At 43.6% G+C, this 23,480-nt stretch overlaps 1 protein-coding gene and 1 non-coding gene across 9 annotated transcripts; both read left to right on the top strand.

Annotated features, from left to right (window-relative positions):
- Window positions 1-1,719: 1,719 nt before the first annotated feature.
- MAGED2 (MAGE family member D2) lies at window positions 1,720-12,948 on the top strand. Of its 8 annotated transcripts, none has more exons than XM_058292066.2 (13): window positions 1,720-2,042; window positions 3,389-3,464; window positions 3,570-4,061; window positions 4,681-4,983; window positions 5,104-5,167; window positions 5,427-5,506; window positions 5,974-6,068; window positions 6,744-6,823; window positions 6,918-6,960; window positions 7,266-7,328; window positions 11,730-11,844; window positions 12,232-12,626; window positions 12,813-12,948. In XM_058292066.2, exons 2-12 carry the CDS (start codon window positions 3,417-3,419, stop codon window positions 12,616-12,618), a joined length of 1,770 nt encoding a protein of 589 aa, XP_058148049.1. In that variant the 5' UTR covers window positions 1,720-2,042; window positions 3,389-3,416; the 3' UTR covers window positions 12,619-12,626; window positions 12,813-12,948. The 8 variants fall into 8 exon arrangements, with proteins under 8 accessions (XP_058148049.1, XP_058148051.1, XP_058148054.1 ...); XM_058292068.2 differs by having other exon boundaries at window positions 1,829-2,003; XM_058292067.1 differs by lacking the exon at window positions 1,720-2,042 and adding an exon at window positions 2,461-2,553.
- Window positions 11,422-11,550, top strand: LOC111766970 (small nucleolar RNA SNORA11). The gene has a single exon (XR_002798880.1). It is a non-coding gene; the product is annotated as a small nucleolar RNA SNORA11 (small nucleolar RNA).
- Window positions 12,949-23,480: the final 10,532 nt, after the last annotated feature.

Below are 23,480 nucleotides of genomic sequence, written 5' to 3'. Positions count from 1 at the left end.
AAAAACTCATTTGTATTTAATATTTCCCCCTTACGGTCATGGTCTTTTCAAATGCATCACTGGTTGTCACTTCGTAATAATCCCTCAGTACCAGGGAAGCTCATCCCCAGGAGTCATGTCCCACACCAGGGAATGGGGGACGGGAGAAGGTGGTGAGCTTATATGCCGAGTTTTGCTCAGAGAAAGGCCACATTTAAGCAACAAGGAGGCTTTCAGTAGGTAACTCTTAGGCCATAGGACCTTTTGATGTGGTCACTTCAGTTAAGGTGTGGCCCAACTGAATCAGGATGTATTTTAATCCTATTTCTGAAGGTGCTATAGGGAAGGCCACAGAAGGAGAGAAAGCCACAGGGAGCAGCTAAACGCTGGAAATCAACAGAACATGGAAGAGAAAGGAGAGGCTGGGAGAGACCTCCAAGAGCATTGCCATGTGACAAAAAAAGTCAAGGATTCTGGCAGCCAGCTCCAGAAGGGTACACTCTTCTGGGAGAAAGCATTGCCTTGATGGCTCCTTGATTTTGGACTTCTTCTAGCCTCAAAACCATGAGCCAGTAAATTCCCATTGCTTAAGCCAACCCATTGCCCGATATTTGATTTAGCACCCAGGAAACTTAAAACAATATGTGATAAAGTTGTCATTTCAGATTAGTAGAGGAATGGATTAGTTTACACATCGTATATGGATCATTACCATGATTTTAGAAAATAATAACACTGAATTCCCTACTTCACTCTTTATACTAAAACAAATTTTGGAGGGATCAAGAATTTAAACATAAATAATAAAGCCATGAAGGTGATTGGAAAATACAGGGAGTGTTATAGGAGTGTGGAAAGCATCTCAAAGCATGACACAGAACCCAGATGTGATAAAGGAAAAAATTGATATATTTGAGTAAATAATAATTAAATTCTTTTGTAGAGCAAACTTATAAAAAATAACATGAAAAATATTTGCAACACATAAATATATGAGAGACACTGTTGGTAGGAATACTATTTCATGTATCTTTTCCATAGTAAATTGACAATTTTGTATCAAAATGGATGACTTTTTGTAGCATTTGAGTTAGCAAAACATACCATAAATAACAAAAATATTTTACATAGAAACATGATAGACACTATTGATGGGAGTATTAGTCAGTTTAATCTTTTGGGGAAACAAGTCTGCAAAGCTTGTATTAAAATGGAAAATCCTTTTCTAGCACTTAGCAAATTCACTTCTATAAATTTATCCTACAGATATCAACACAATTGCAGAAAGATACATGCAAGAATGTTCCTTGCAGCATTTTTGTAATAATAATAAAAGGAAGTAATCTAAATGACCATGCACACTGGACTAGTTAAATAAATTATGGGGCATTTATATAAGAAAAGATTATGCAGCTAAGAAAAATGTGAACTAACACAGAAGGATGGGCAAGATGTATAACTGGAAAAAATCCAAATCACAACAGCAGATATAGTGTACCATTTGTGTGAGCGTGTGGGGGGCTCAAATAATTAATATATGAATAGACCAAAATCTGGAGGGATGTATGCCAAAATTTTCTGGGCGATGAGATAAGAGCAGTCTTTCACTCGTATGTTATATGTTTCTGCATTATTTGAATTTTCACAACATATTACCTTTGTAATAAGGAAAAATAAAGACAAAAATAAATAAATTCAGTGAATGAATGGTTTTGAGGGGGTGGTTTTGGTTGGAAAGGCGTCAGACCAAGCCTGGTTTAGTGGCATAAGGCTTTGGCGTCAGGCAGCCCTGAGCCGGGCCCCGTTGCCCCACCCCCGAGGAAGACGAAGGGTGGGGTGGCAGGGGGCTGCGGAAAGGGGCCGGGCTGGGCTGGGCTGGCTGCAGCTGTAGTCCTGGAGTCTGAGAGACTTCGAGAGGGACTGAGAGAAGGCAGACGCATCTTCGACTCGCTTGAGGACGACGTGAGGGGCGTTGAGGTTGGGGTTCTCTGGCAGTTAGACAGTGGTTCCAGCTTCCCAGGCAGGTGGGCAGTTCTTACTACAGTACTGCAGCTGGCGGAAAGGTAACCAGGAGGGAGATGTATGCGACGACGACAACTGAGTAGTAGGTTGTATAGACTGAGGAGCAGACTAGCGGGTGGGGAGGAGAAAAATGGGGAACTGGGTATTTTGGATGGTGAACAGGGGATACGAAATGGGAGGGGAATACTGAGAGGAAATGAAGATCCAGAGAAAAGAATAGGGGATGCAGAGAGGGGATAGGGAATACTGATGGTGGGGGAGCATAGATAACAAGAATGAGGATGTATGGAATGAGAATAGAGAATTCAGTGGGGCAAACAAAATGTGATGGGGGAATTGGGGATATGGAGCGAGGCAGAGAGTCTATGGGGGTGGGGTGGGGGATAAGGAATGAGGAGCAGGGAGCGGGGGAGGGGCAGACGGACTGGGACCAAGGCCCCCCTAGGGAGGCGGAAAGGGGAGGGACTACTTCCGGCCTGGAGGGGGAAGGGTAGTTTTCGAGTTTCGGAGGGGTTTGGAGAGAGCGCACGCAATTGGGAATTGCAGGAGAAGGTGAGCTAGGCCCTGCTTTGAATCAGAACTGGGTAGGGTCGGCCCCACCCCTTGGGATCTGGCGAAAACCTGTCAAAAGAACCGGATCGTACTGGATCCGTCTGGCTGAAAAGGGCGGGGACTGCACCGGGTTTGGCTGGGCACAAGATGGAGCCACTAGCTCAATACTGATTTGGGGAGGGGGCTGTATCAGGGAAGGGGCGCTTTGCCTCTGTTGGAGAGGGGTATGTTAGGAAAAAGGGCGGGGCTGGGAGGCTCTGTGGACTTTGTGGGGTGGGTGTGTGTTGGGGAGGGCCCGGGACTACCGGACCACAAGACAATTTGGGTGGGAGGCTTGTTGGGGATGGGTGGGAACTAACCGTACTACGGATCTGGAGAGGGGTGTGTGTTCGGGAACAGTGGTCTGTGACCGTTACCAGTGCGCACGCGTACTATGGATCGCTAGAAAGGGGCGTGTAGAGTAGGGCCGAAGGGCCTGCTGCCGAATGCGCATGTTCGGAGAAAAGGCTTGTGTAAGGAAAGCGGGTGGGGCTTCGATGAGCCCTGCACCAGGCGCGCATGCGCACTATCGACCGGCGCCTGGGGGTGCATTGGGAAAAGGGGCGGGGTCCTCAGCTGCCGCGCTGGCACCATCTTCCTGGAGAAGGGAAAGGTGCGGCTGCAGAGAATTAAGACCCGGGATTCCTGTATCTGAGAAGGGAGTCGTTGTGGGGGTGGGGACTGGGGAAAGGTTTGGAATTGTGGCCGTAGGGAAAGGTGAGGGTCAGCTTCAGGCGGAACAGGAAAGAGGAGGTTCAGTGGGCTCTGCCATTGACCTAGGCTTTTTCTCCTTTAGGCTCAACCCTTGCCAGGCAACTTGAGACATGTCTGACACAAGCGAGAGTGTTGGTGCGGGTCTAACCCGCTTCCAGGTGAGGCCACCTCCTATCCTCTCCCAGCCCTGGAATTTTGGAGTCATTTACCTACCTGGGGGTTGGGAGAAGGTCCTTGAACTTCCCTGCTTCCTCTTATTGCAGGCTGAAGCTTCAGAAGAGGACAACAGCTTGATGATGCAAACCCTATTGACAGTGACTCAGAACTTGGAGGTCTCAGAGGCACCAAAGTCCTCAAAAGCATCAGAGGTCTCAGAGACCCTGAATGTCTCAAATCCCTCAGAGGTCTCAAAAACCACAGAGGTCTCAGAGGCCCCAGGGTCTCAGGATGCAGCTGTTACCCAGGCCTCAGCTACCACTCAGCTGACTGATACCCAGATTCTGACAGCTGAAAACAAGAGTCCAGCTGCTGACACCAAGGTGCAGAATGCTGACCCACAGGCTTTGACAATATCTGCCACTGAGACCAAAAAGGTCAGCTGTGTGGCTGGTACCCAGGTCATTACAAAGTCCTTGGAAACTGGGGCTGATGCCTCTCAGGGTCTGGCAGATAAGCCAGAGTCTGAGGCTGCAGCTGCCCAGGCTCAGGAGAATCAAGATACACGGCCCAAAGTCAAGGCCAAGAAAGCCCGAAAGGTAAGTTTTCTGCAGTTTCCACCTTTGCCTTTCCAATCCTCCTCTCCATTCATTTGTTCTACAAAGTTACTAAGTTCGCTGTGCTCATCAAGGCTGTGGGGACACTGAGAGGTATGTGATGTACTTCCTGTCCTCAGAGAGATTACAGACTGGTAGAGAGAGGAGATGTGAATACACCTAGCTGCAATCTGAATTCAGTTTATATTTACAGAGTAGCTACCATGTGTTTGGCCTTTAGGCACATTCACACAGATTCTCATTAAATTTTGAAGGTACTGTTTATAAGATTGGGGTCATAGTCCTGGTTTTAAAGAGAAGGAAACTAAGTCCTAGAGAGGTAAAGTGACTTGTCCGGGGTGGTACAGGCAGAGCCAGTACAGGATATAGGAAGAGGAAAAGCCTCAGATTTCCCCCACTTGGGTGCTCCTGGCCTTGTGGGGAGATTAAACTGCCTGGAAGTCAGTGAAAAACAAACTCAGGACTCAGGGTGACCACTGTCTAGTGGTCAGGTTGTTAATATGGGGTGGGAGACTAAGGAGAATTCCTGGAAGACACAAGGTGAGGAAAAGGGACCATCTGTTTCATCTGGTGATGTTGAGCCTCCTCTTTGTTAATGCAGGTGAAGCATCTGAATGGGGAAGAGGATGGCAGCAGTGATCAGGCTACTGGAACCACAGGTGGCCGAAGGGTGTCAAAGGCCCTAATGACCTCAATGGCCCGCAGGGCCTCAAGGGGCCCCATAGCCTTTTGGGCCCGCAGGGCATCAAGGACTCGGTTGGCTGCTTGGGCCCGGAGAGCCTTGCTCTCCCTGAGGTCACCTAAGGCTCGTAGGGGCAAGGCTCGTCGTAGAGCCACCAAGCTTCAATCGTCCCAAGAACCCCAAGTGCCGCCACCTCAGGATGTAGCCCTTTTGCAAGGCAGGGTAAGATTTTGACCTCTCCACTCTGGCTTTTCTACTTCCTTGCCTGTCCTTTCCTCTGCCGTTCTTTCAAATCTTCTGCAAACATATTCTGATCTTGCCATCTTTTCCAACTCTTATCAGGCAAATGATTTGGTGAAGTATCTGTTGGTTAAGGACCAGACAAAGATCCCCATCAAGCGCTCAGGTAGAGTCCTCCTAACCATCCCCCCCTCCCTGAAGTCTGCTCTCCATTGCCCTCTCTCCTGTGTGCTGGGAGCATCCCTTGCTCTTATCCTTAGACCTCTGTCCTCCCAAAGTTCTTATTTGGCTGTGATCACATCTCTGCTCATTAGCCTAGAACCCTGGCTGTGCCCCCCACAGCATGGTTGACAGAGGGTATATAACTTGGGCATGGGGGCCACCTGGATTCTCTTCAGCCTAGTTACAACACTCTCCCCTTGCAGACATGCTGAAGGACATCATCAAAGAATACACTGATGTGTACCCTGAAATCATTGAACGAGCAGGCTATTCCTTGGAGAAGGTGAAAGGGCAGCCCTGGGGAATGGGTGCTATGGGAAGCCTTGAACAAAGGTATACATGTCCCTTGCTAATCCAGCTCCATCACTGAGCATATGGGAAGATGGTAGCCTAGGGTAGAGTATAGATTGGCCATGAATCACACAGAAATTCAGAAGTAAAAGCACACCTAGGACCCAAGCCACCTAATTTCTTAGTCTAGGCTTCTATCTACTACTAGATATCCTGTGATTTCAGGTGCTCATCCCTCCATTCTGTCCCCCATTTTCTGTCTCCCTAGAATCGCAGTAATCACAAAAATGACAATAGTGCATTTATTCCATGTTTACCATGTGCCAGGCACTTAGCTAAGAACTTAACATGTGTTATCTCACTTATTTCTCATAACAAAAAGCCCTAGATACGTGGAGAACTGTGGATGCCCAGGAAGCTGAATTTTGTGGTCTCATAAGCTATTCTCCCCATCTATAGGTATTTGGGATCCAATTGAAGGAAATTGATAAGAATGATCACTTGTACATTCTTCTCAGCACCCTAGAGCCCACCGATGCAGGCATACTGGGAACGTAAGCTGGGAAAGAGTTTGGGTGGGAGGGCTTCTGCTTTTGTCCATGTCCCCTTCCCTTTTCTCTCTCACACATTCTCTTAGAGTCAGGAAAGACGAGATTTTAAAAATTCTGTTTCAGCTCCTGTAGAGTCGGATCTCTGCACACACAGTCACAGTGCCTGATTTTGATTGATTGAAGGGTATAGAAAGCTGCAGTAGGGCATTCCTGCTGTCAGGTTTTCTATCCCTCCAGAAACTTCCCAAGAAAACAAGTTGGTCATTGCTTATCTCTTCCAGGGTGCCTGGCCTGGCCTTGGTAGAGTGCTTCTCAAGGGAGGGCTTCTTGGTATGGGTAGATCATCTAATGCTTAAAGGGCAGGAGAGTCATCAGTTCTCTCAGGACTGAGGGATCTGGGAGAGAAAGAAGGGCCTCATACTGCCTGAATACCTGTCTTGTGCTAGATTGACAAGCATTCTCCATCCTCTTAGAAACCTGGGGAGGGAAGGATGTGATATTCCCTATTTTACTGAATTGGAGATTAAACCTCAGGAGTCTGAGTGCCTTTCCCATGCTCACAAAGCATTTGGAGCATAAACCGGGCAGAATCTGGGAGAAACTAACCTAGTGAGTTGGCTGATATATCTTTGCAAATGGCTTCCAGACATAAACCTTTCTATCCCACTATTCCCATAGGACCAAGGACTCACCCAAGCTGGGTCTCCTCATGGTGCTTCTTAGCATCATCTTCATGAATGGAAATCGGTCCAGTGAGGGTGAGTAGCTGGGCCTGCAGCTGAATGAGTGGCCATGATCTGAATTCCCTATGTTCACTTTCTGTCCCTTGTCCTCTCTTGCCTCCCCTTGCAGCTGTCATCTGGGAGGTGCTACGCAAGTTAGGGCTGCGCCCTGGGTATGATTGGGCTCTCTCAGCACTTGCTGTCCATGTTGTCCTTTGGCAAGAGAGGATGGTCCCAGGATTGCATCAGCCTGGTGGTCTGGTGGAATGGGTGGGAGGTTCCAGAGGGCCCAGGGTTCTGACCTGGGTGCATGGGGAAATGGTCCTGAACTCTGTTCCAGTCCCTCTCTCACTGTCTCTTGGGCTTTGGTGAAGCTTCCTTCCTGTACTAGAAACCTTTTTTCCATGTTGGAAATGCCTCTGACCACATCTGAGAAGTGCCATGGCCCTGATTGTGGCTTTTTTCCCTCTTCCATCAGGGTACATCACTCGCTCTTTGGGGATGTGAAGAAGCTCATTACTGATGAGTTTGTGAAGCAGAAGTAAGTGGCTTTATCTGATATTGGTGTATTCCATGTGTTTTGCCAGTTTCAAAACTGTGTGGTATAGCCATGGTGTGTGTGTGTGTGCAGGTTAGTAGGTTGTTCCAGGGTCAGTAACAAGGAAAAGGAGACCACATTTCCTGACCTATTACATGGCACATTCACATTTAGTCTTAAGAACAACTCTGTGAGGGATTAGCAGCAGCAGCATTGTACATGTGAGGAAACTGAGGCTTAGAAAGCTGAAGTCATTTGCTCAGGGTTTCACAGATAGTAAATGGAAGAGTCATGTATTAGTCACTCAAAGGGGTGCTGATGCAAAATACCAGAAATTGGTTGGTTTTTATAAAACATGTTTATTTGGGGTAGGAGCTTACAGATACCAGGCCATAAAGCCTAAGTTACTTCCCCCACTAAAGTCTATTTTCACATGTTGGAGCAAGATGGCTGCCAATGTCTGTGTGGGTTCAGGCTTCCTGGGTTCCTCCCTTCCAGGATCTTGCTTCTCTCTGGGTTCAAGGTTCCTCTCTTTCCAGGACGTGCTTCTTACTGGGCTCAGGGTTCCTCTCTTCTTGGGGATTGCTTCCCTTTCCTCTATGAGCTTACTTCCCGGGGCTCAAGCTTAATGCTTCAGCATCAAACTCCAATATCAAAAACCCTCAACTTTGTCCTTTGCCATGCCTTTTATCTGTGAGTCCTCACCCACCAAGGGGTGGGGACTCAACGCCCTAATGATGTGGCCTGATCAAAGCCCAGTCATAACTTAAACAAGCCCAAATACAGACCAGACTACAAACACAATCCAATATCTACTTTTGGAATTCATAACCATACCGAACTGCTACATTCCACCCTCTGAATTCCAAAGACATAACAATATTTGAAAAAAATCAGTAATAATGCAAGTACTAAATCATATCACAATCAATTTAAAGAAATACAGTTTATCTTGGGGCAAAGTCCTGTCTGCTATACATCTCTGAAACTTACAAAACAATTAATCTCTTTCCAATACACAAATGGACAGACAAAGGATAAACATTTTCATTACAATAAGGAGAAATTGGGATGGAAACATGAGTCACAGGTCCTCTATAATTCAATAAACTCACAGGGCATCCTCCATTAGATTTCAGTCTGAGAGTCATTCTTAAGATGATGGTTTCTTCTCCTTGGTGCCTTATGGGAACCCACCATTTCCACATGCTTGCCCAATGGCCATTTTCTTGATTCTTCCCTTAACTCTCCTAGTACAGTGATGTAAAGACAAAATTCCCCCTAACCTTTGTTATATAGGCTCAACCCACTCAGAGCAATGAGTTGACCACCTTGCCTTCCCTAACCTTTGGCATGCAGGCTCAACCCTCTCAGAGCAACGAGTTGACCACCCGGCCTTCCCTAATCCATGGGGGATAGGTCCACCCATCTCAGACTTGTGGAGTGCTGACCTTAACTGTCATAATTCTTGGGGAATGTGCTCCACCTTCTCTGTACCCTGGGGCAGCAAAACTCTCCCAGAACATCAGGTAGAAACATCCACCCTCTTCGATTGCTGGTGCACACTCACCCTCTCAGTACACGTGGGTGGGGTTCCTTTCTTGGCCTTTTTATTTTTATTTTTTTTATTTTAATTTTCTTATTAAACTGTCTTTTCTAAAGGTACATAGGTCACAAAATATGTTACATTAAAAAATAAAAAGAGGTTCTCACATACCCAACCCCCATCCCCTCACTCCTCCCACATCAGCAACCTCTTTCATCATCCTGACACATCCATTGCATTTGGTGAATACATCTTGGAGCATGCTGTACTGCATGTATTATAGTTTACATTGTAGATTACACTCTCTTCAGTACATTCAGTGGGTTATGGCAGAATATATAATGTCCAGCATCTGTCCTTGCAATATCATTTAGGACAACTCCAAGTCCCGAAAATGCCCCCACATTTCATCTCTTCTTCCTGCACCCTGCCCTCAGCAACTATCATGGCCACTTTCTCCAGATCAATGCTACAGTTTCTTCCATTACTAGTCACGATCATTCTATAGTAGAATAGCAGTAAATCCACCCTAATCCATATTACATTCCCCCATCCTCTGGACCCTGGGATGGTGATGTCCAGTCCAAGTCTACATCGAGAGGGGGCTTAGATCCACATGATTGATGGATGGGATTCTCCTGCTTGCAGTTGTAGGCACTCTCAGTTCCCCGTTGCGGTGGTTAACCGTCTTCACATCCCTGGTAGCCGACCTGTGCAAGTCCAAGGTGATGTCTTAATTCCAGATCTCAGCTTCCATGCTTTTCCTCTTAAAGCTGTTTCTCCTTCAGTCTTTACTTTCCATGTCCCTTTTAGTCCAAGCTGACAGTGGTTTTTTTCATGCAGCTCTTTCAAAAAACCTTGTTGGTTTAGCATGCAAGAAGCAGGGGTCCAAGCCTTCAGCAATAAGAATTTACACAAGTCTTTCTGACGTAACTGCATCTTCAATCCTGATTTACAAGTTCCAGGTTTAGTTAAGTCCTACAGTGGGGCACTTTCATATAGGAGCTTGATTTCCAGAGGCTTGGAATTTTCAGAATCAGTTTTTGTTTTCTTTGTGCCCAACAGTTCAGTCCTTAGCCTATCTCTCTCATCTAGCATTTTGCTATAAGCTGCAAACAAAAACCAAGCTGCATTCTGTAGGTTTACTTTGGAAATTTCTTCAGCTAAATGCCCAAACTCACCATTTTCAAATTCTGCCTTCCATAAAAAAGCAGGATTTAATCATGCATAGTTCTCTGCAACTTTAAAACAGATTGCCTTTATTCCAGTTTTCAATAATAGTTTTGTCATTAACTTTTAAGACATCATAAAAAGTCTCTTTAGCATCCATATTGCTGTCAGCAGTTTCTTCAAAGCACTGTAGGTCTTTTCTTCCAAGCATCTCACAATTCCTCCATAAAATACCCTTTACTCATTTATAAAACCATTCCAGCATTTCGGTAATTGCAAAAGCACTTCCCCAGTCCTCGGCACCAAATTCTGTATTAGTCAGCCAAAGGGGGGTGCTGATGCAAAATGCAAAATACCAGAAATTGTTTGGCTTTTATAAAGGGCATTTATTTGGGTTGGAGCTTACAGATAACAGGCCATAAGGCATAAGTTCCTTCCCTCACCAAAGACTATTTTCACGTGTTAAAGCACGATGGCTGCTGACATCTGCAAGGGTTCAGGCTTCCTGGGTTCCTCCCTTCCAGGGTCTTGCTTCTCTCCTTGTTCAGGGTTCCTCTCTTCCCAGGGCTTGCTTCTTCCTGGGCTCAGGGTTCCTCTCTTGGGGCTTGCTTCTCTTTCTTCTGTGAGCTTACTTCCTGGGGCTCCAACTTAAGGCTTCAGCATCAAACTCCTACATCAAAACTCCAACATCAAAAACCCTGAACTCTGTTCTTTGCCATGCCTTTTATCTGTGAGTCCCCACCCCTTGGTGCCCTAATGATGTCGCCCCATCAAAGTCCTAATCATAACTTCTTCAAGCCCAGAATCAGACCAGACTACAATCACAATCCAATATCTATTTTTGGAATTCATAACCACATCAAACTGCTACAAGTTGTGTTTAGAACCTGGCTCCATCTTGGTTCTTTCTATCATGCCAGCCTGGGCATCATAGAATTTAATTTCCACTTAAAAATTCCATGGAATGGATAGAGCAGTAGCTTCAAGCAGCCAGTTATTGTGCTAGGAACTTAGCTTATGCATCTCATTTCATTTTTATAACAACTCTGCAGAATAGGTGCTGTCATCGTATTCCATTTTATAGTTGAAGAACTTGGGTCTCAGAGAGGGGAAGTCTCTGAGCAGGGCCCACAGCTGGCCCATTCAGTCCTTGGGTCCCCCTCTTCCTGACTTTCTAGCCAGGGCCCACCCTATCCTTGGTCCTTGGGAAACTTGTGTATATTCACATAGGCAGACCACACACAGTCACATACAGAGTCAGAAGTATAGGAGCATGTTTGGAGCATGCTGTTCTTTGTTGACTGTTTCTCGCCTTTGTAGTCCTCTACTATAGTAGACCTTTCCAGGACTCAACCAGACCATTGACAAGACCCTTGTAGTGGGATATGCTCATAACAGGGGTGCTGAAGAATGACTCCTTTGTTTATAACATGCCCAACAGGAATCTGGATTCATTGTGACAAGGGACACAAAACTTGTTGCTGTTCTCTGAACAGATGCCTTGCACGTCTCCCCTCTACCTCCAAGTGGCTTCTGGGCAGGGCTAATCAGACAGAGCTTAATATTGGAGGAAAGCTGCAGTATTTAGTGGGGTAGTTTGCTACCTAGAGTCTGTTCAATGCACGCATTGGGAGGGGGGGATGTGTGGTCTTAGTTAGAAATAAACACCTTGAATTTCTCTTTTTAAGGTACCTGGACTATGCCAGGGTCCCTAATAGCAATCCCCCTGAGTATGAATTCTTCTGGGGCCTGCGTTCCTACTATGAGACCAGCAAGATGAAAGTCCTCAAGTTTGCCTGCAAGGTAATTGGGGAGCTACCTGAGCTTGACATCAAGAGCACTGGGTGTCCTTGGTTGGGGCAGGATGTGTGCAGAGCAGTCTGCTGTTTGTATATGAACGTTATGAAGCCTCTGTCACACCAAACATGTCAGGTACTTTGAATCTCTTAATCCTTATAGCTAGTATGTAGTTGCCCTATTGCATATGAGGAAACTGAAGCTCAGAAAGGTTATTAGGTGACATGTCCAAGGTCACAGAGCTAGTATCAGAGTAGAGATGGCATATTAGGTACATAATTACTAGTAGTATTTGTTGTGTTATTATATATAAAATGTAGATAATGCTTAGTGTACAGTAGGGGCTCAGTTCTCTTATTATGATCTTTCTGATGGGTGTTACTTCCATTTCAGGTACAAAAGAAGGACCCCAAGGAATGGGCAGCTCAGTACCGAGAGGCAATGGAAGCAGATTTGAAAGCTGCAGCTGAGGCTGCAGCTGAAGCCAAAGCAAGGGCTGAGATTAGAGCTCGAATGGGTATTGGGCTTGGCTCGGAGAATGCTGCTGGGCCCTGCAACTGGGATGAAGCTGATATTGGACCCTGGGCCAAAGCCCGGATCCAGGCAGGAGCTGAAGCAAAAGCCAAAGCCCAAGAGAGTGGTGGTGCCAGTGCTGGTGCAAATGACAGTGATAGTGCCAGCCTGACCACCACCCTCACATTTGGTCTCTTCGCTAGCTTCAGTGGAGCTGGCACCAGCACCAGTAGCAGCTCTGGTGCCTGTGGTTTCTCCTATAAGTGAGATTTCAGGTATCTACCTTATTTAGGTGGGGGAAGCTGGGGCTCATGAGGAGGGGATGAGGAGCTGGATTGTTATAGAAAGGCCTATAATATGATGATGTAAAGAGTACGGGAAAGCACTGCTTTGGGTATTACATTCCTTCTGTGTGATGGATATCAATTAACTTTTTCATTTTCTTTTACTTGTGTTTTCAGATATTGCTAATCCCAGCAGTCTTTCTCTTCAAGTCAGGGTGCATCCTCAGAAACCAATTCAACATAGCACTCTAGGCAACCATTATTCATCAATTGAAGTTGACACTCGCCATTAAATCTCTCTGCCATTTCTGGGCTTATTGCTTTTTTTTTTTTTTTGGTGGGCGCTCATATTTTGGTATCACATTTAAAAGGTTTCCATCTTAATCTGCACTTAGTTTGTGGTAATATTGTTGGATTCACAGAAGTAAGATGATGGCTCTTAAAAATAGGTAGGACCCCACTTCTAGCCTATAATGCAGGTAGGATTTCAGTGGGGTGCAGTCATGGGGATTGTAGGCACAGAGGAAACAGTTTGAAGAATATCCCTGAGGTGGGCAAGACTGGAACAGAAAGCAGAGACAGGGGAACCTGGACATCAAGTATCGGCTCTTGAGAACTTTGGATGAGACAGGAATAGAGAGGTAGGTATCTAAAGGAAGATACAGGAATGTGGTAGGATTTTCTTGGGAAAGGAAAGTGACTTGAGCAGGGCAGGAGCCAAGTGAGAGGGAATCATTGAAGATTGACTCATAAGGCCTAGTACCTGAGGAGATAGGAGGGGATGAGTTGCCAGAAGGTCTGGGAAAAGGTACCATCTTAAAAGGACTTGAGGAGGGAACTGGAAGAATACTAGGCACTGGGGATGTCCCAATAGAGGATGGTGGCCATGATTTTTGGTGACCACTTTCCTGTGTCAGAGTGCTCAGTAATCTTAGTGTAGGAATCAAGAAGATGAGTATTGCTTTATTCCATCGTTTGGCTTCTGTGTGGGTCTGACATAAGGACTCAGGATTAAGAGCAATGAGTATGTGAGTATGTATTTTCACTACTGTGTCCACAGTGCCTGACATAGTAGGTACACAGTGTAGTTGAAGAGATGGACCATGGACTCAGGCAGACTTGGGGAGGATGAGAAGTGTGTGCTAGACTTGGAGACAGTATAGGGGTCTGTGAACAGGAATCTCAAGTGAAGTTTGTGAACAGGAGCAGTACATTAAATGAATAAACTTGAGTGCTCATTTTATGGCTGATGCTTTTCTAGTTATCCTGGGAAGTGGCATTGAGAAAGCTGGAAGGACATACTAGGAGGCTAGTCAGGTAGTTAAGACAATGGGATGATGGCATTTATGAAGACGGAATGGAAAGAGCTCTTGGTGATGACAAGTATGTGTGGCTGGAAGGGAGAGATGACAGTTCCTGGAGATGAAGGGTCAGTGGCCTGGAAGACTGGAGTGTTGGTTGGCTTATTCATGTGGACAATGAAATCACCCGGTATGATGGCAGGAGTCAGCATAGAGAGGAATGTGGCGAGCTAGTTGGTAAAGTCCCCTCAGTGTATGCTTGAAAGTGTCCTTCTACTTGCACTGGTTGCTAAAGGACAGGGCCCTCAGGCAGAGACATGCCTCCCCATTTGGGGGACTACCCTGGATTTTTAAAATATACTTTTTTATGTTTGTTTAAAGATACTTAGATTGCATAAATGTTACATAAAAAATATAGGAGATTCCCATATGCCCTGCTCGCTACCCCTCCCACATTTTCTCACATTAACCACATTCTTCATTAGTGTGGTACATTTGTTATAATTGGTGTACACATTTTGGAGCATTGCCACTAAGCATGGATTATAGTTTACATTGTAGTTTACATTCTCTCCTGCATAGTTTTGTAAGTTATGACAAGAGAAATAATTGCCTCTATCTGTCTTTGCAGTGTCATTCAGGACAATTCCCAAGTACCAAAAATGCCCCCATATTACACCTGTTTATCCCTCTCCCTCCCCTCAGAACCTCCAGTGGCCACTGTCTCCACATTGATGATAAAGGTTCTTCCATTGCTAGAATCACAATAAGTCTGTATTAGATTAATAGTAAGTCTACTCTAATTCATTCCCCAATCCTGAGGATTCTGGGATGGCGGTGCCCACTCTGCCTCTAATTGAGGTGGGGCTTAGATCCCATGGGGTAGATAGATGTGACTATCTTGCTTGCAGTTACAGACTCTTCCTTGAAATGGTCGTTGTCTATCATCATCTTGTAGTTGTCCTGGGCGAGTCCAATGAACTATAGAGTAGGTGTTGGAACTCTATTGCAATAGTCTCTTGGACATAACACCTATCAAGTCTAGTACTAATAATAGCCCAACCATTTTTTAGCCCTATATTAGACTAGGTCAAATCACTGGGATAGAGACTTGGACAATAAGGCTCTTATAATCATTGCCTTTCCCTTCCTATAGAGAATTAAGCAATGAAAGAAGAAGGTTATTGCCTAGGAAACAGGATTTTTAAAAAAAGCTCCACCCAGAGCTAGACAGCACCTCCCCTGTGCCCATGTATTGAATGAGGCCTGCTTGCCACTGGTTAGGTGTTCTTTATTAGGATCAGAGGTTCTTCCATTGTGGACTAGGCCATGGTCTCAGGTAGACAAGGTCAGAGGCAGCTTTGGCCTCCCAGGAGGGACTCTAGTGGTTAGTTCCTATGTCTGGGACCTCCTTAGATTCCTGGATGATGTCCAGTTGCCAATGGAGAGGATGGTGTGGCTCTAATAAAAATTGGGCTCCAAGTATTTGATAGAGATGAGGGTGAGTCAGTCATTGCAGAATTCTGCCCTTCCCACTTTGCTTCCTTCCTCAGACCACCAGGCTTGCAGGGTCCCCACCTTTTCTTCCCCTCCCACAAGTCCTAGAATTTGTGGGCTGGCTCTTCCTCACTCCTGAGGAGGAAGGATAGAAGACAGGTGAGGCAGGGAAAAAGTAAGTCTGGTCCCCCGCAAGTTGGTAATGGAAGAGAGAATGGCAGGGGAAATGAGGAGAGGCTCAGATTGATGGCTTTGCCACCTTTATCAGCCTGGAAGTCATTAGGGGAGTGAATGTATTCATGCAGTTTTTAGTCTTTTCCTTGGGTGTTTTATTAATTAAACTCCAAGGATTTCTAGATTGTATTATGCATCTACTCTACTCCTTGGTTATGGATGGACTGAGCCCCTAGAGCAGTTTCTCTCTGTTTCATTGTCACCCCTTAAGAAGCCATTGTAAGACATTTTTGTCCTTATTGCTGCCACTCCTGTGAAATTTTAATACCACAGATACACCATATACTTAGATAATAACTGCATATTCGTGCTTTATACATAAAAAGTAACTGTAAAGTTTACTCTTCATTACAGGGTTAAGAATGACTAAAAAATTTTAAAACATTTTTATTAGAGAAGTTGTAAACTTAAAAAACAATCATGTAGGTGTGGAATTCCTATACAACACCCCTCCACCAACACACTATATTGTGAAACATTCGTTAAAAATTATGAGATAATATCATCAGACTATTACCAATAAATATGGGCTACACTTTACATTTGATATATTTTTCCATATCCCCCTATTATTATCACAGTACATCTTTGGCATTGATGCAAGAATATTACAGGATTGCTGTTGAATATAGTCCATAGGTTACATTAATGCTTCCCATGCTTCTCCACATTCTTACCAAGTTGCAATAATGATGTACACTTGTTCTACTTCATAAGAGGACATTCTTGAGTTGCACTATTAAGCACAACTCTTAACCCATCTCTGGGTTCACTATGTTATTCAGTCCTTAGATTATTTTCTTTCTTTTAGTTGACATTTACATTCCTAGACTACCCTTTACAGTCACAACCCCATTTATAAAACCAGATACCTTAGTCCTACTCACTGTAGTGGGTTACCATCAAGTTTTTAATTTTGTTTTATTTCTCTCTCCTTCCCCCTCCCCCCCCCACCACTTACCTACTCTCTCTATCCATTTACTGTGTGTTGTTCTGTGTCTGTTTGCATTCTTGTCATAAGCACCAGGAATCTGTGTCTCTTTTTGTTGTGTCATCTTGCTGCGTCAGCTCTCCATGTGTGCGGCTCCATTCCTGGGCAGGGTGCACATTTTTCGTGTGGGACAGCTCTCCGTATGGGGCACGGTCCTTGCACATGGGGCTCCCCTATGCGGGGAACACCCTTGTGTGGCATGGCACTCCTTGCACACATCAGCACTGTACATGGGCCAGCTTACCACACAAGTCAGGAGGCCCTGGGTTTGGACCCTGGACTTCTCATGTGGTAGGCAGACACTATCAGTTGAGCTAAATCAGCTTCCCACCATCAATTCTTCCTTCATTTCATTTTTTTTTTTAGCATTTATTTTTTTATTGTATTTTTTGAAGATACGTAAATCACAAAAAAAGTGTTACTTTAAAAAATATAAGAGTTTCCCACATACCTCACACTCCACACAATACATTCCTCCCATATCAACAACCTCCATCACTGCGGTACATTGATTGCATTTGGTGAATACAGCTTGGAGCACTGCTGAGCCACGTGAATTACAGTTCACATTGTAGTTTACACTCTTCCCCCAGGACATTCAGTGGGTTATGGCAGGATATATAATGTCTGGAATTTGTCCCTGCAATATCATTTAGGACAACTTCAAGTCCCAAAAATGCCCCCACATCACATCTTTTCTTCCCTCACCCTACCCTCAGCAAGTACCATGGCCACTTTCTCCACATCAATGCTACAGTTTCTTCCATTACTAGTCACAATAGTTCTGTAGTAGAATACCAGTAAGTCCAAACTAATCCATATTTTATTCCTCCATCCTGTGGACGCTGGGATGGTGATGTCCACTCCACCTCTATATCGAGAGGGAGCTTATATCCCACAAGGTTGTTGGACAGGATTCTGCTGCTTTGAGTTGTAGGCACTCATGGTTCCCTGTTGTGGTTGACCACCTTCACCTTCCACTTAGCTGACCTGTGTAAGTCCAACGAACTGGAGAGTAGGAGTTGCAACTCTGCTGAAGCTCAGAGCCAAGCTGTCACATGGTCAGTCCAGAGATTCAAGTCTCCTGGGTAAACACCAACCCCAGCACCAAGCACAGGTTCAGTAAAAGTGACAGAAGAGGCATGTATAGAAAGGTCACATCTGAGTCCAACTCCATCACATTCAGAATCACAAATTCCAGAGTGGGGCCCACTGATAAGGCACTGAACTCCAAAGCCAACCGCCATGACTGTAGAACCTGTGTAACTCTGTAGCCTTCAAGAGCACCAGTATGTGGGGTTGCATCTACTTTGGTTGTCTCTGGGATCCTGCTGAGGCGTGCATAAGTGCAACCCCTCTGATGAACTCCTGAACCTTTTTAGAGAACTTTTAACCATATAAACTCATTGGTCTTTACCATTTACCCCTTTTACTCAAGGTCTTTTTCTAGGTGAATCACCAGTTAGTGATTGGTACTAATCCCTTGGCACCAGGGAGGCTCATCCCCAGGAGTCAAGTTCCATGCTGAGGGGAATGTAATGCATTCACATGCTGAGTTTGGCTTAGAGAGTGGCCTCATTTGAGCAACATGGAGGCTCTCAGGAGGTAACTCTTATGCACCCTGTAGCTCTAGGCCTAGTTGAAATTTCAGGCAAACAGGCTCATAAGCATAGTCATCAGAATCAAGGGCTCATCATTGCGCATTCCTTTTTCACTAGTCTTTGTCCTTGCATTGGTGGGGGTGTGGGGGTTGTTGCTGTTCAACTGGGGAATGTGACAAAGCTCTCCTGGCAAGGAAATCAGCACTCCCTCAGTTGTCATTTGTAACTGTAACTACTATGAAGATACCCAAGGAATACCTAAACATTTTTACATACCTTAAATACATGTCCTAGAGAACTCCCTCCCAAACATGTGACCCCCATCAATAACACCCCACACCAGAGTTCCTCCCCTAACATGGTGGAACCCCTCTGTGGTAAACTTCTTAAAAAATGAAACCTATTATATTGTCAAGTTCAATTAATAGGAAAATGAAATAGTAATGATAGGTTTAAGATTAGAAATAGTATATATACTAATTTAGAAAAACTAAAATAAAGTAAGAATAAGTTGGGATATTAAAAATGAAAAATATCATAAAAGTTTGTTTTTAATATTTTGCCTTTCATCACTGTAATAGGTGTTGCCCTGGATCAAGGCAATTTCTTTTATTTCTTCCTCATTGTCTACTGCCTTTTTTAATTTTTAATTTTGTCTTCAAAAAAGTTTTAGATCACAATAAAGTCACACATACAATATAGGGGACTCCCATATATCCAATATCAAACCCTTTTTCCCCTTCCCCAGCAATGATCTTTTTACATGTTCATGTTGTATTTGCTGCAGGTGATGTACAGATATTGAAATATGACTATGAAACATGGTTCCATTTTGGTTTGCATTATGGTTTATGTGTTAGATTGTACAATTTTCTAAATTTTTACTTACATTATCATTTATATAATAATTTATATTTTAGCCTATAGATTTGTATACATTTTTGGTGAAATTTATCGTGTCCTATATCCATCATTGCATGATTTTGTGGAACACTTCCATTGACCCCCAGCTACCCAGCTTGCATCTATTCTATTCCTCTCTCTCCCTTTCCTCAGGGCCCACAGTGACAACCAAGCTTCACTGCTTGAAGGTCCAGATTCCCAGATTCTTGCAACAATGTTGAGGGCTTGACATACTAGACTGTCCTCCCCTATTGGGAGCCACCGAGTCTCTCGAGAGACACAATTCCCTCTGTTGGAGAACATCAGGCCTCCCAAGGATGTGCATACACCTTCACACTCATTGTATGCATCTCCACCCAATGATATAACACACTCTGACAAGATGAGCACTCACAAACTCCCTAAAAGCCTGCGCCTGTGCCCGATGCCCCTCCTTAAGCACATTAAACAGATAATCCTTCCTTATATTTTCTAAAGAGTTTTCTCAACATTATAGTTTCAACCATGTACCTGACATTCTCCCATGTTCAACGGTTCTCCCCAACCCTCCCTCCAATTCCTTGACTGTCTGATGCATACACCCAACTCTAGCCTCCCTCAAGTCTGCAAAATCTCACCCAAGATAATCCCTATGCTCCATTTTATCCTTCCCTGTATGAATACTTACCTCCACTTTATCATAGATTTCACCCATGTAGGTGTCAGTTTGCAACCTTCCCCCCACCCCAATTTCCTTTAAGCCTATCATCCAATCTCTAGCTCTCTGAGACAGCTTGGTTTTCTTATTTCATATCAGAGAGTTCATATAGTATTTGTCCTTAACTGCTTGGGTTGCTTCACTCAACCTAAGGTTCTCAAGATTCATCTATGTTATACCATGTGTTTGTACTGTATTCCTTCTTATAGCTGATTAATATTCCATTGTATATATATATCAGATTTTGTTTATCCATTCACCTGTTGTTGGGCACTTGGGTTGATTCCAACTTTTGGCAGTAGTGAATAGTGCTGCTATGAACATTGGTGTGCATATATCGGTTTGTGTCCTTGTTTTCAGTTCTTCTGGGTATATACCCAGCAGTGGGATTGCAGGGTCTATGGTAAATCTATAGCTAATTTTTTAAGACACCACCAAACTGTCCTCCAGAATGGCTGGAAACTTCTGCATTCCCACCAGGAGTGGATGATGGTTCCCATTCCTCCACATCCTCTCCAACACTTGTAGTTTTCTGTTTTTTCAATAGCCACCAGTCTTACGGGAGTAAGATGGTATCTCAGTGTACTTTTTTTTTTAAGATTTATTTTTATTTATTTCTCTCCCCTTCCCCCCCACCCCAGCCCAGTTGTCTGTTCTCTGTGTTCATTCCCTGAGTCTTTTTTGTCTGCTTCTGTTGTTGTCAGCGGCACGGGAATCTGTGTCTCTTTTTGTTGCATCATTTTGCTGCTTCAGCTCTCTCTGTGTGTGGTGCCATTCCTGGGCAGGCTGCACTTTGTTTTGTGCTGGGCAGCTCCCCTTACAGGGTGCACTCCTTGCGCGTGGCGCTCCCCTATGCGGGGGACACCCCTGCGTGGCAGAGCACTCCTTGCGCGCATCAGCACTGTGCATGGGCCAGCTCCACATGGTTGTAGGAGGCCCTGGGTTTGAACCGTGGACCTCCCATGCGGTAGACGGACGCCCTATCCAGTGGGCCAATTCCGCTTCCCTCAGTGTAGTTTTGATTTACATTGCCTTAATAGCTAATGATTTTGAGCTTTTTTTCATGTGCGTTTTCACCATTTGTATTTCTTCTTTGGAAAAGCATCTTTTCAAATCTCTTGCCCATTTGTTAAATGGGCTGTTTGTCTTTTTATTTTCAAGATAGAGGCTTTCTCTGTATATGCAGGATATTAGTCTCCTATAAGATATATAGCTACCAAATATTTTCTCCCATTGGGTAGGCTGTCTTTTCACTTTGACAAACTTCTTTGAGGTGCAGAAGGCTTTAATTTTGAGGAAGTCTCATTTATTAATTTTTTCTTTAGCTGTTCGTGCTTTGGGTGTGAAGTTCATGAAGCCATTTCCTATTACAAGGTCCTGTAGATGCTTCCCTACATTGTTTTCCAAGGTCTTTATGGTCTTGGCTCATATATTTAGATCTTTGATCCATCTTGAGTTGATTTTTGTACAAGCTGTGAAATGGTAAATCTCTTCCATTCTTTCACATATGGATATCCAATTCTACAGGCACCAATTGTTGAAGAGGCCATTGTTTCTCAGTTAAAAGTTCTTGGTGGCCTCGTCGAATATGAGATGATTGTATATATGAGGATCTGTATCAGAGCTCTCAATTCAGTTCCATTCTTCACTGTGTCTACTTGTGCCAATACCATGCCATTGACACTACTGTAGCTTGTAGTATGTTTTGAAGTCAGATACTGTGATCCCTCCAATTTCACTTTTCTTATTCAATATATCTTTAGCTATTCGGTGACACTTTCCTTTCCAAATAAATTTCATAGTTTTTCTAGTTCATTGAAAAATGCTCTCTTGGTTTTTATTGTGGTTGCATTGAATCTGTAGATCAGTTTGGGTAGAATAGACATCTTAATGATATTTAGTTTTCCTATCCATGAACAGGAAATATTCTTCCATTTATTTAACTCTTCTTTGATTTCCTTTGACAGTGTTGTGTAGTTTTCTGTGTATAAGTCTTTTACATCTTTAGATAAATTTATTCCTAGGTATTTGATTATTTATTTACATTGTATATGGTATTTGTTTCTTGATTTCCTCCTGAGCTTGCTCATTATTGGTGTACAGAGATGCCACTGATTTTTCCACATTGATCTTATAACTTACAACTTTACTGAACTCATTTAAATGTTCCAGAACCTTTGTTTCAGACTTCTCAGGGTTTTTGATGTATAGGATCATGTCATCTGCAAATAGTGCAATTTTTACTTCTTCCATTCCATTTTGGATGTCTTTTATATTTGGTTTTGCCTCAGTTTTTGAGCAAGCACTTCTAACACAATGATCAATAGAAGGTGTGATAGTGGCCATCCTTGTCTTGTTCCTGATCTTAGAGGGAAAGATTTTAGGATTTCACCATTGTAAATGATGTTAGTTGTGGGGTTTTCATATATACCCTTGATTGTGGTCAGAAAATTTCCTTCTATTCTGATCTTTTGCAGTGTTTTTTCAAGAAAGGGTGCCGTATTTTCTCAGATGCTTTTTCTGCATCTATAGATATGATCATGTGATTTTTTCCCTTCAATCTGTTTATATGGTGTATTACGTTAATTGATTTTCTTGTGTTGAACCATCCTTGCATACCAGCAATGAATCCCACTTGGTCATGGTGTATAATTTGTTGGATGTGTTGTTGAATATGATTAGCAAGTATTTTGTTGAGGATTTTCGCGTCTAGGTTCATTAGAGAGATTGGTCTGTAATTTTCCTTTCTTGTGGTGTCTTTGTTTGGCTTTGGTACTAGGGTAATTTTAGCATCATAGAATGAGTTATGCAATGTTCCTTCTGTTTCAATTTTTTGGAAGAGTTTAAGCAAGACGTGTTAGTTCTTTCCAGAATGTTTGGTAGAATTCATCTGTGCAGCCATCTGTCCTAGGGCTGTTTTTAATTGTGAGGTTTTTAATGACTGATTTCTACCTCTTTACTTGTGGTTGGTTTGCTGAGATCATTAATTTATTTTTTCAACAATGTAGGCTGCTTATGTGTTTCTAGAATTTGCCCATTTCCTATAAATCGTCCTTCTTGTTGACATATACTTTTTCAAAGTATCCTCTTATGATAGTCTTTATTTTTGTGGTGTCAGTGATGATATCCCCTTTCTCATATCTTATTTTGTGTATTTGCATCTTCTCTCTTTTTCCTTTGTTAGTCTAGCTAAGGGTTTGTCAATTTTATTGATGTTCTCACAAAACCAGCTCTTTATTTATTTTTTCTAGAGCTTTCTTAGTGTTTTTTTTTTTTACAAATTCCTCCAAGTGTGCAGTTAAGTGTTCAATTTTAGCTCTCTCTCTTTTTTTCATGTATGAATTTATGGTTATGAAATTTCCTCTCAGTACTTTTGCTGCATCCCGTAACTTTTGATATGTTTTGTTGTTGTTTTCATTTGTTTCAAGATACTTTCTGATTTCTTTTTAGATTTCTTCCTTGACCCATTGATTGTCTAAGTATGTGTTGTTTAATTTCCATATCTTGGTGCCAAATTTGTGTCTCTGGCCCTTGCAGATTTCCAGCTTCATTCCATGTGGTCAGAGAAATTATTTTGTATGATTTGAATCTTTCTTAATTCATTCAGACATTCTCTGTGGC

Source organism: Dasypus novemcinctus, chromosome X, assembly GCF_030445035.2.
Source record: "Dasypus novemcinctus isolate mDasNov1 chromosome X, mDasNov1.1.hap2, whole genome shotgun sequence".
Lineage (NCBI taxonomy): Eukaryota > Metazoa > Chordata > Mammalia > Cingulata > Dasypodidae > Dasypus > Dasypus novemcinctus.
This window is presented reverse-complemented; position numbering and strand designations above follow the sequence as displayed.

Coding starts and splice junctions, on each gene's coding strand:
- MAGED2 (XM_058292066.2), top strand. CDS start 3,417: ATGTCTGACACAAGCGAGAGTGTTGGTGCGGGTCTAACCCGCTTCCAG. Junction 4,984..5,103: donor TAGCCCTTTTGCAAGGCAGG/GTAAGATTTTGA, acceptor AACTCTTATCAG/GCAAATGATTTGGTGAAGTA. Junction 5,507..5,973: donor CAGGCTATTCCTTGGAGAAG/GTGAAAGGGCAG, acceptor CCCCATCTATAG/GTATTTGGGATCCAATTGAA.